This window comes from Vigna unguiculata, chromosome 1 (assembly GCF_037176805.1).
Source record: "Vigna unguiculata cultivar grain cowpea cultivar isolate G323 ecotype 2 chromosome 1, ASM3717680v1, whole genome shotgun sequence".
NCBI classification, from domain to species: domain Eukaryota; kingdom Viridiplantae; phylum Streptophyta; class Magnoliopsida; order Fabales; family Fabaceae; genus Vigna; species Vigna unguiculata.
The window spans coordinates 44,209,413-44,222,157 of NC_140792.1; the positions used below are offsets into that span (position 1 = coordinate 44,209,413).

Consider the following 12,745-nt stretch of genomic DNA (forward strand, 5'->3'; position numbering starts at 1 on the left):
AAGCCAGATAACTCAGAAAGGAGGATGTAACAGAAAAGGTAAGACTACAATAATGAAATTTGAAGGGTTTCTTGGGAAACAAACGTGTCAAAGATAAATATCATATTCTTTTCCACAACCTTACGAGAACACCTACTTGCTGTATATCGGGCACAAAATAAATAACATTTACGTTGATGTGAAAATAATAAATAATTAAACCGGACAATGATAATATTTAAGGGGAAACACCCCCACAAAAATACAACATTAACTCTTCTAATTCTTCTATTTTTTTTACCCTTTCTAGCATCCCATAAGCCTCCGGAGCTACTAAATTCTCCTCCCTTTCTATTTCTTTTTATCTTAACCTTTTTCTTTTAGCCTGCAAAAATGTTTATCGTCTTTCTCCGAAAGAAAGACAAAAGTGAGAATATTTAAATAGATGGATCAGAACCAAAACTAGTGTCCATTATTTTTTTCCTCCCACTTTCGCCTTTTTCACGGGTTTGTCACTAGTTTTCTTAAACTTTCGCTTATCACCACTCCGTTGTTCTGATTTTTCATGAGGATTCATGTCTTCAAACTCCACTGGTTTTATTATAACGCCTGTTTTCTTCACCACCTGCATATGGAACAATAATATACTTACAAAACGGCTACAAAAGATACATTCATCTTAGAGTATTTTTCCTAAATAGAATCAAACAGTATCAGATAAACAAAGGTCTTTCCCTCACCAAGGGTACGCCAGACCATCATCTACATACTATTTTCAATTACTTTAAACAAAAGCTACACAGCGTGATTCTTTTCGACACAGGAAAACGTCAAGAATATTAATGAAGTACTTACTTCGGGTCGGTTAAGAGGACCAATTGCAGTTGCCGGATTAAATTCAGGTCCGATGGGCACACGCATGCTCTGTTCAAACACCTCTTTGGAAGTAAACGGGAAAGGCAGTGATTTAGTATGCAGTTTTTCAGCCTGCCATATCCAAAAGGAAGTACAGAGTTAAAACCAACACAAATTAATTGACCCACAAAATCATAGGTACGGAACTAGAATTTGAGCATAAATATATACTAAATGAAAATTTTAAGCAAGATAATACCAAATAATAAAAAAAGGAGTCTTCATTAAAGAGGTAGGAATGAAAATTTTACTACAACTTATAATAATGATAATACCTATTAATAACATTACTGTTGATACAAGTCAAAATGAGAAATATTATATGACAATCCAAATAACTCCACAAAATTCTAATATGAATATGAATTGTTGAATGCATTGAAAAGAATACGGAAAGTTCAAAACCTTGTATATAATGACACTAACCTTCTTATCTATCTTCTCAGATATAATCACGTTTTTTAGCTGAGCATCCTTCCTCTTTTTGAGGGCCTCTGCCCTTTTTTTCTGGGCATCTTCATGTTTTTTCAGCATCCAAGATGGTAAACCTTTCTTTTCCTGTATATGTGTCCACTGGCCCCAGCCAGGAAGTAACAGAGGCTTTTCTGGCTCAGGATTTTCTTCCTCGAGGATCTCCTGCTTGTCCTTTTCAAAATCACCTTCTACATCATCCCCTGCAAACGCTTGCCGAATGAGCTCCTCTTGAGAAGGAAGTTCATAAGGCACTTTAGAAACAGAAGACAGAATTCCATCCACCATCTGTCCTTCACTATCGGTATCACTATCCTCTCCAATTTCCTTTTCAGCATCCTAAGATATAAAAAGGATCAAATTAAAGGCTAAACCAAGGACACGCTTTATACTCTTAACAAAATAGAAAGAGCTTATACTTTTTTATTTTGCCTAACTGGCCCTGTAAGGTTTGGAGACTTCTTGATAGTAGTGTTTTCATTTTTGTTCTTTGCCTGCTTATCACAAATACGTAAGTGCAACAGAACAGCCACTTCATAAATGGAAAATATATTTCTTTAACAAAAGAAACAAATTAAAATATATACATATATATACATATATATATATATATATATATATTAAGAGCACTTGAACCTTTTTCCACTGATCTGACACAAATATGGAAACTTCGTATGTAGTTTTTGGACCAGGATTTTCAATAATATCATCAATGGTCTGTGAACAAAAAATGCATTAAATGTATCACATCCATTGAGAAAGACATCAATATAAGAAAAAAGACAAAATAAGATTACCATCACCTTCACCAAAGACTCCTTGTGAGTATCAGTGTCTTCTTGAATTACAACCGAATCCTTGTTATGCAAATGGTGACTTCCCATATTCTCCAAGTTGCCACTTTTGCCGAATCCCAAGTCATCCTCACTATCACTGCCACCATAGCTGTTATCTGATTTTACCTTAACACTGGTATGTGATGTTTGAGCTTTGGCTGGTCCAAATACTCTTCTGCCACTGGAAGAAGCAGCTTTTGGATCTTCTAAGCCACCAGAATTCTCCAGTTTTTTCAAGGAATCTTCATATTCTTGGAAAGCAAGGTTAGCTTCTTCAACAGCTGCCTCTCTTCTTTTCTCCAATCCGCGCCTCTACATCAGATCAGATCAAAGGAAGACCACAAATCAATAAGAAAAACTACAATTTTCAATCTCTATATTGAATACTAGAGTATATATAAAAACAGAATTAACATAGCAAAGATAACACAATTCATTCAACAAGATAATTCACGTTAAAATAATTGAGTATTTATTCACAGTATTAAGAACAAGAATAACATTTACACAGATATTTCCTTAAGAGAAAAAGAAAGGGAAGAGAGCAGGAATGGGTGCTACCATAAAAGGCAACGAAAGCAATCCTGATTTGGGAACTTCATCCTCTTCCTCCAACACTTTCATAGTTTTATCCCTAGCTTTTCCCAAAAGTTTGTAAGCCCTCTCCTGATCAGAACCAGCAGAGTTTTCATTTTCATCCTCATCACTGGTATCTTCACTGCTACTGCTGCTATCCTTCATAGAGTGCATTTTTCTAGTCAATTCAGCATGTCTTTGATGTTGTTCAGCTATAGCCGCACGTGTTCCTTCATCTTGGCTATTTAAGCCACGTTGTATAATTCGCTTAGCCCACCGATTCTGGTTTTTGTGTTTTAGAGTCATGCGTTCCTGTACCAAGTTGAAATTTTAAGTGAGAAAGGGATTGATAGAAACAATTTTCCTGTTTTAATCATGAAGATACATTATATCTTGGTAGGCTGCATTTGTTAAGAAAAATATCTTGAGCTATTATTTCTTTAGAAATGATGATATACCTCGGCCCTTTCTCGCTCTCGTTTCATGGCGTATTCTTTAGCAGCTTCGGGGTCCATTTGTATCTGAGAAGCTTCTGCCTTTAACCTATCTTTCTTCAACAAACGATGAAATGTTCTAGACTTGATCTTTTTAATATGCTTTGCCTTCAATTCATGACGAAAAAGAAGGCTCCGCATTTTAGCAATCCGATTTCGTCTTTCCTTCTCATCTTCAATAGATACCTATCAGACATAGTTAACCACATAAAACAATTGAAAAGGAGCAGTATATCAATAATTTCTTGACATATGCATTAGAAACAAGGGTTAAGAAGAACATTCAGTAAACAGACTTTCAAAGCTGTAATTGAATGCTCAGTTTATTCTTATACTCCAACAGGCACACATGGACACATTGAATGGAACTTAGAAGTTAAAACTAAAATTGGGATAACATCACTCTAGCTGGGACATAGGATTTTGTCTACCTCCATGTAGCTACCAGAATCATAAGTGTTATTTCAGCTTATGAGTGTGCATGCAGGAACCCATTATTATTTTTAGGTAGAAGTGATGCATGCATGTTTGGAATGTTACAAAATGAGTTGTTATTCTATTTCATCCAAGTTATTAGATTTTTCAACATGGTACAGTAAGAAGGTGAAAAAATAGGAATACTGAATGTGGTGAGATTGATTAAAAAATGAGAACTTATTGTTGACTTTTATGAACAAGCCCGATCCAAGTCTACGGTGTAGGGAGAGTCATAATACTTGTGGGACTGAACAAGAAGTTGCTGCTTTTTCCAAAATCTATCATGCACCTCCAACGTATCCAACCTTATTTAAGCACATCACTGAAACAAATCCCCTTGACACCTCCACCCACACAAATAAATCAGTTCAGTCACGAAAAAATTGCCATTGAAGTTCCCCCTCGATCATGCCAGCTAGTTTGCTAGTTTGAGCTAACATTTTAATCTTAGTAGGCAGATGGAAAATACTTTGGGATGAAAAAAAATCTATTTTGAAGAATAAAAAATGTATATACAAGCACTTTAGTTTAATAAACAAATTTGAGTTTGGCTGTTTTAAAATAAAATGCTTTCATGTATGCCAACCACAACCAAGTCACCTTCACCAATGACTAGCAAGACATTTCAACATTGATATCATACAACAGAAAAGGAAAATAAAAATGAAATCAGAAAAGGGAAAGTTCAATCAGATTCCGAATTCCATGATCAGCTACTACCAGTAATATCAAATTCAATTATTAACTATGTTAACAGAATTCATACCTTGTTCATTTCAAGAAGCTTAGAACCATCATTTTTATAAGCATCGGTAAGTTCATTATCATAAACTAGTGCAGCCATTTTCTTCTCAAATTCAGTTCTGGGTTCAAATTCAGAAGCTATTGCTCCTACAGTTGAAAATCCTAGATTCACATTTTCATCAAAGAAAATAGTTGGAGCCTCTCTATTTCTCTGAATAATATGCTGCCACTTGCTGACATCTTTCTTTGATATTTCATAGGCTGCTGTCCTCTCAACCTTTGCTTGAACTGCCTTTGAAAGTGGTGCATGGACAGTTCTGGCGTTCTTCATAATTTGAAGCTCTCTCTTCCGAAGTTTTGCATAAGTGGGCTTTTCACTAAGAGGATTCAGTAGGTCCTCTATGGTAATGCGTGCATTACCTTCCACAACCTCACGACTAGGATTATATTCAGACTCTGGATATAGCTCTGGGATAACAAAGTCATTCATCGTCTTCTTTTTCTTCTTATTCTCTGCATTGTGATTATCAAGGTGTAAAACATATTGTTACAACAGAAAGATAGAAAAAAAAAAAAAAACAGCAGGATTCTCTCTATGTAACATTCATGTAAAAAAATTGGTTCAGTATTCGTCCCACGTACTGTCAAAAATTAGAGTATATCTAGCACAGACACTACATAGACACGGCAACACTTATATTCTCCAAAATGCTGGACACAGAAACACACATATACATACATACTTACATACATGTATACATATATTGAACATCATTACTAATTATTTAAATTGACAATCAAGATTTATACATTCAAAATCATCTATAAAAAAGTTAGTCAAATATAATAATGTGAACCTAATATAGAAATAAATCTAAATCCTTTATGTAAAGTACAAAAAGTGGAAAAAGGATCTAATCTCACCTTCAAAAGCCTCACTAGGCATACCAGTAATTGCTTGTAGCATCCTTGCATGCCTCCCATCATCTTCTTCTCCAGAATCATCACTTTGAACATTTTCATCCCTCTTTGTCCCAATGTAATCACTGTCCCCACTTTCATCATCAGATTGCACATTCTCATCCTAAAAATACCAGTAAAGACATGAATGAAAATTATTGTTTATATGACAAACATTTAAGCAAGTTAACCACACGAATAATATCAATAGTTTATATGACATTATTGTTTAAAAAGATGAAGAAAAGAAAAACCTCAATTTCTTCAGAAAGGTCATCTTTAACGGAAACAGGGTCGTAACGCTTATTTTTTCTAGACTCCTCTTCGGCCCTCTCTTCCTCATATTCGTAAAGGTCGTTGTCGTCATCGGAGTCGGCGCTGTCTAAGGGACTGGTAGGGTTTAAACGGTCAATCTGCTTTTGCAAAGAAGAAGGCAAACGAGGGCCTCTCTTCTGCCGTTGTAAGTTTTGCTTCTTCTTGGACTTCTGATTTCTCGGTTTACCTCCCTCCATCATCTTCATGGTTGCAGCTGCTTTGGGTTTTGGTTTAATGTCTAAGCGAAAACAGAAGCTGTCGAAGAAGAAGATGCAGTCAATGACGGGTTAATGTCGGGGATGTGAGTGACAAGCCTCCGTCGGAGAAGCGGTGGCCCTGGTGGACGGTTGCACAGGTGGCGAAGCCGGCCTCTGCGAAGTGAACGATGGTGAGCTGGAAGAATCAGCTGGATTCGTCGGAGAATCGGTGCACAACGGCGAGGGTTCCAATAGTGAGTGAAGATACCTACTTTTGGCGTAGGATGAAAGAACGAAGAACGAGAGAGGGGTGAAGGTTAGCTTTTTAATGTTATTATAACTTATAAATGTATAAGGGTGAAATAGGGAAATTCAAATTTAGAGGGTGTACGAAGAAATGGCCCGAAAATTGTAGGTGTGGCCTTTTTTTTCACCACTGGCCCTTTTAGATTTTTATATTGCATCTATCAAAACATGTGCTATCATTGTAAGCATTAGTATGGATTCGCATTTTTATTACATTAATATATATATATATATAATTTTATTTTTAATAAAAAATTAACTTAAAATAAAATATTATTTCAATTATTTATTTTATTAAAGTATAGAAATATTTAATTAAAATAAATCATAAAAATATTATCAAGTAATATATTTTTTATATAACGGTATGGATTTTAAAATTTTAAAATTGAAAATATGAATAATTTTTGTTTTTTAATATAAAAGAATAATTATTTATTTTATAATAAATTGAATATACAATGAAAAACTAATGTAGATAAATTGAGTTTGGATTATAGTCTTTCCCATTTGGTGAGACATATGAGAGAAGGAACATGAAGCACACTGAAATGTTGAATTCTGATTGGTTGACCTACAAAACACACCGCATCGAATTGAAGAAGGTTCCTCATATTGGGACTCAGATGCCTTTTGACTATTAATTGTGCCAAATTATTCATGCCTTGCTTTTGCTCTCAACAGTGAACAAGTTTGAGTTGGGTAAAAAACACAGCTAGATTCAACTCATAAATAATTGATGACTCATCATAACTACGTCATAATTTTTCTATTCATGCAGTCATCACAATATTCTAATTGATTCCATCTTTGTTCTCTCATGTCATGTCCATCTAATTTTAATTTTTCATTTTTGCTTTAAGTTGTTTCTGTTGAAGTACCTTCTCTTCTAAAAATATCATTCATTATACTTTCCTTTGAGTTTCCTTCTCTGCTTATACTTTTAAAAAGTCAAAACAACGTACCATTGTTATTAGAAAAAATATTTTTTAATGTTCAAAAACTTTTGATAATACACATAATACATATGTGAGAGTATTTCAATGGATGAAAAAAAAAATTAATAAATTTTGTAAAAGATCTTTGTTATTAATAGTTGTGTATTTTCAAGTGTGCAGGTATGCACTTTAATAATATTATTAGTTTCTTAATATTATACTAGTTAACTTTCATTGTGAAAATCTCTCGTTGCAAAGTCTTTCTTTATCTTTTTCTTATTTTAAAGAATGAGACGTATTTAAAAGAAATTAACAATGACTCTCACTTTTGAAGAAAAAAAAAATTATCCTTGACTCATGAATAACAAACGCATGTTTATTATTTGAAAAACAAAAAAGTTAATCCCTTAATTACATGTGTTTCACCATTAAGAGGAGTGTTGATTTTACTACTAATGAAATTATATAAAAAATAATACAAAACATATTTAAATTTACTTTTATAATTATATATTATTTTTTGTTATCATAAAAAGTGTTCACTATTTTATCAATTTCTTAATTTATTAAATAATCAATTAATTCTTAACATTGAATTAACTATTATTAATGATAATAATTAGAAAAAAACTGAGAACAGTTCATTAGTGGAAAAACATATGTGAATCTATCTGTTTTCACTTTTCTTTATGATAATAAAATAATCATTATAATTATAAGGTTAAATATAAATAATTTATATAATTTTATTATAAATAGTTGTTATTTATTTTATGCGTTATTTTTTTAGAAAAATATTCTATTTTGATCAAAATAAAAAATGATTAAATTTAAAATAAGTTATTTTAAAGATAAAGTTATTATTTTAATTTAAAAGTTTCTTCATTTAAATAATAATACAAAAAAAATAACACAAAAAAAGTATTTTATATATAAATATAGATATAACAATAATTACATGAACTATATATATTCTTTATGTATTGTTAACAAAAAAAACGAACACTATCTTTGTAGATAAGTCTGTTAATTGTACACTAGAGATTCAGTTTGAGTAAATATAGTAGCTAAGTTTGAGTGTAAAACACTGTTATTGTAGAAAAGGAAACATATCCCAAATCTTCTAATATATTGTGTTCTCATAACACCCAAACAAATATGATTACCTCGATATTTCATGTCTATAAATAAGTATCATATCACATTTTAAATATATATATATATATATATATATATATATATATAATCTATAATAATTTACGAAAAAATATCTTTTTTTATATATGTTTTCTTATCTCAGTTTTATTCTTAATTATTATTTTAAAAAATAATTATTTGATAAATAATTTATCTTATTTTAAAAACTGTTTTCATATTTAACAGTTATTTTAAAAACTATTTTATCCACGTCTTTTATTTTTCTAATTTTATATTTAAAAACTATTTTAAAACTAATAATATATATTTTATTAATTTTAACTCAAATTTGTATGAAAATTAAAAAATACGTTGTGGCGTCTGTATTTTCGATAGTTATATATAAAAAGATATAAAGAAGATTTTTTCTTTTGTGTTTACATTTTATTTTTTCAGTTTTACCCTTAATTATTATCTTATCCTCTTAATTATTATTTTTTAAATTTAAATAATTATTTATATAAAAAAAATTACTTTTCAGTTTTATCATTTTACTAATTTTAGTAATTAATTTTTAAATTCAAATAATATTTAGATGAATAAATAAATAAACAACACAATAAATAAAAAATTGCAAGTAGTTGATATATACTCTCCTAATAAACAAAAGTAAGATTTGTGTCTAATGATAATAATAACAATGATAATAATAATAATAATAATAATATCATTATAATAATATCTCATAATAATAATAAAAAATAACAATAATAATATTACTATAACAATATCTAATAATAATAATAATATTAATAATAATTTGTAATATAATAATTATTATTATTATAGGAGAAGATTGGGATTTTCCAAAGTAGTTTGTTTTCTTATATACATATATAATATATAATGGATTTTATTTTTCTAATTTTATATTTAATTTTATATTTAGTAACTATTTTTAAATTAATTATATATTTCGAAAATAAATTCTAGTAATCTCAATTTAAATTTTTATAAAGATTAAAAATTCGAATATATAGATTTGACAACAACTGTATTTTCATTAGTATATATAAAAGTTTTAATATTAATAATCAAATTTATAAAATTAGAATTATAATTGATTCTCCGTCCAAATATCTTTTTGAAACATTCCTATATCTATACCAGACATTGTCTATCACAAATGAATATTAATCGATACATTCACAAATAACAAATAAAATACTTTTACATTTTATGGATCTCTATTTTTCAAGATCTGTCCCATTAATATTTAATTGATTATGGTATTAACTTCTTCACAATTCAGTCTTTCTGTAAATTTTATTTTAATAAAAAATACATTTTTTTTAATTTAAAATATTAATTTTAACAAAATTTGTCAATAGATATAAAATTGATTGGATTTTCCTCAAAAATAAATAAAGATAGATGAAAATATTTATTTAGATATAATATTTCTACAAATCAATCGAATCAATTCATAAAAATTAGTTAATAGATTGAATTTGATTGTTATGAAAAAATAGAAGATCCAATTTTGTGCCCTATATAATAATGACTCCTCTCTTCACTTCACCATAGAAACTCGAGAGAGAGAGCTTATAAAGAATTGTTCAGTGTTCTTTGTTCCTCCGTTGCCATAGTTTCACATTGAAGAATTTTTCAACAGCATCTAATCTATGGCTCCATCTTTCACCACTGTTAAACTTTTCTCTTCTTTCGTCATGAAAGAAATTTCAAACTGTCGCACCATTAGGTACTACTCAATTTGTGTTTCATATTATTTTGATTTGTTTTTTATCAGGTTTCGGAAAAATTACAGTTTTTGTTGGAACAACATATAATAATTTGATTTTTGATGGTACGAAACAGACGTGGTTACGCTGCTGCATCAAAAGTTGCAGGTTCCATTAGTAACAGCAAAATGGAACCAAAGTCAGAGGAAGAGAAAGTGTTGAATGAGAAGAACGATTGGTGGTTCCCAGATCCTCTTACTGGCTTCTACAAACCTCTTCACATCAATGAGGTTGATCCTGCTGAATTGCGTGCTAAGCTTTTGCCCAAAAAGTTCAACAAACCATCTTCGTAATCTCAACATTTTTTATGTTTTTTGTTTCTTCTATGTTAATTTTTAGTTTGATCAAGTGTTTTTGTTAGTTTTAGTTTTAGAAATTCTCAGAATCACCACTAATAGGAGCTGATCACAATTGAAATATTTTGTAATCTTATTAGATTTTATATTTTTTCAATAAAGGATGAAAGATTTTAGTTTCATTTTGTCGTTAATTAATAATAGATTGCTATTTTTTTTTATTAGATTTTATCTCTTTATGTGATGTCAAAATAGATAACTTACTTCAAGAGTAAATTACGTTACCGTTTTATCTAATTATTTCGTTTCTACAAACATAATTGTATGCTTATAAATAAGGAAATAAGGAGACTTTTATTTGGTTAAATCCTTAGTCATCTCTGAAAGATGACGTTGAACTTTTTTTCTTTTTCCTTTTATGAACGTTATCAAAACAACATTCTTACTTCAAAATTTACAGTTCTTTGTTATTTAATTTTTTTGATTTCAACGTGTTTTTAATTTATATGTAAAATTAACTAGTTTTGATTTAGTCTTTATATTTTTTTATAAGATTTTAAATAATTATTTTTAGTCTATATAAAATATTTCGATTTCTATTTTATTTCTCGAAAAAATATATTTTAATTTCTAATGTTCATGTTAATCTATATTAATATATAAAGAGATTCTCTTTTATATTCACATATTTTATAATATCAATTCTACCATTTATAATATAATTATTTATTAAAATTTTTAAAATTAACGATTATTTTTACCTATTTTCTATAAAACTGATTATCTTTTTTTTTATTCATTAACAATTAATTTATCTATTTATTTCACTTTATTTTTAATAAATATAAATTTATTTTATATATTAACTTAATAACATTACACTATTATCACTTAATAACATACTATCATTCATATCTAAAAAATGCATACACAGAGATATGGTATGCTAGTATAGATAAATAAAATTTATTTTATAAATTTTAATAAATTTCTATTTCATACATTATCTATATATATATATATATAATTTAAATAATGTTACATAATACGGAATAGAAATATAAGAATCTTCAAGTTCAAAAGTATTAAAAAATAATAAATAATTTAAAATAAAAACTCATCTCAACCTGATTTTTACTATTCCTGTGCTAAATGTTGGAATTATGTTCACTTCTTTAATTGTTGAAAAATATCACCATGTCTTGTGGTGTAAAAAAATTTAGGTATTCGTAGTTTGAATTTAAGAGAAAAACTATATATCACTTATTGTCTTCGATTACAATTTTGGTATAAAAAAAATTACAGAAATGTTTATTCTTTCCCAATGCTGTACAAATGATATTTTAAGACGTGTTTAAACAAATGCACAAACAAAATACTAACATGTAATTGTGTTAAAAAGATAATGAAATACTAACATGTAATTGTGTTAAAAAGGCAATGAAATACTAACATACAATACAAATGTAAGGTGTTTAATTAAAGATTAAAATATATATTTGATTTTTTTTTGTTTAATTTTATCATTCGTAAAATTATTTTTTAAAAATATATTAATATTTTTCATTAATTTCATTCAATTTATAGATATTGTTAAATCATTTAAATAACTAATTGTAACAAACAGTGATGCATTTTATAATTTTTTTTAGTATTTTTAATATTTTAAAAAATGTTTAAATATCAATTCAATAACATGTTGAATTTAATATTTTATATTTAATTTAGTTATTATGTTATTATTTTTATTCGATTTAATTATAGTTTTGAATAAAATTCCGATATTCAATTTATTTTTCAATGAACGCGGAAGTTAAGATTATTTGTATAGGGCCGTTAATAGGTATTTCTCTAACAACATGGATTTAACTATTTCTTTTGGATGTTATTAACCAAAATTTCTCATCAATGTCAGTTATTTTTCTTGACTAATGCAAGTGAATGCTTTTTAGTCAACATTAATACAATTTATTTGTTAGTTGATGTTATTGAAATCATTTATCCTTTTAGACATGTGAGAGTTATTTATGAGTTGACTATTGTTATATTTTTCTTTTTACCAATAACAATAAACTTATTTTTGATGGTGGGGAATCATTATTTTGATTGAGGTTAAAAGATTTATGCCGTATATAGTTAATAAACACCTGATTTTAAAAATATCAATAAGTTTCTAATATTTAATATTTGCTAATTCAAGAAGACGCAGCTTGTCTTACAATCTGGCACTAATTTTCTAATCTCGGAAAGGAAAATTATTTTTGACAAATCTTTTTAACAAACTTTTGACAAAATTTCTATA

At 28.5% G+C, this 12,745-nt stretch overlaps 2 protein-coding genes across 3 annotated transcripts; one reads left to right on the forward strand and one right to left on the reverse strand.

Moving 5' to 3' along the window:
• Positions 1 to 27: 27 nt before the first annotated feature.
• LOC114184998 (U3 ribonucleoprotein (Utp) family protein) lies at positions 28 to 6,277 on the reverse strand. 2 transcript variants are annotated; one of them, XM_028072458.2, is made up of 11 exons: positions 5,707 to 6,277; positions 5,417 to 5,576; positions 4,515 to 5,005; positions 3,236 to 3,457; positions 2,763 to 3,089; positions 2,163 to 2,513; positions 2,002 to 2,082; positions 1,785 to 1,859; positions 1,321 to 1,704; positions 835 to 966; positions 28 to 604 (listed from the first exon to the last, which is right to left on the reverse strand). In XM_028072458.2, exons 1-11 carry the CDS (start codon positions 5,971 to 5,973, stop codon positions 452 to 454), a joined length of 2,643 nt encoding a protein of 880 aa, XP_027928259.1. In that variant the 5' UTR covers positions 5,974 to 6,277; the 3' UTR covers positions 28 to 451. The 2 variants fall into 2 exon arrangements, with proteins under 2 accessions (XP_027928259.1, XP_027928270.1); XM_028072469.2 differs by having other exon boundaries at positions 2,169 to 2,513; positions 5,707 to 6,276.
• Positions 6,278 to 10,030: 3,753 nt separating this feature from the next.
• LOC114191024 (indole-3-acetic acid-induced protein ARG2-like) lies at positions 10,031 to 10,440 on the forward strand. The gene is made up of 2 exons (XM_028080165.1): positions 10,031 to 10,107; positions 10,224 to 10,440. Exons 1-2 carry the CDS (start codon positions 10,031 to 10,033, stop codon positions 10,438 to 10,440), a joined length of 294 nt encoding a protein of 97 aa, XP_027935966.1.
• The last annotated feature ends 2,305 nt before the right edge of the window (positions 10,441 to 12,745 follow it).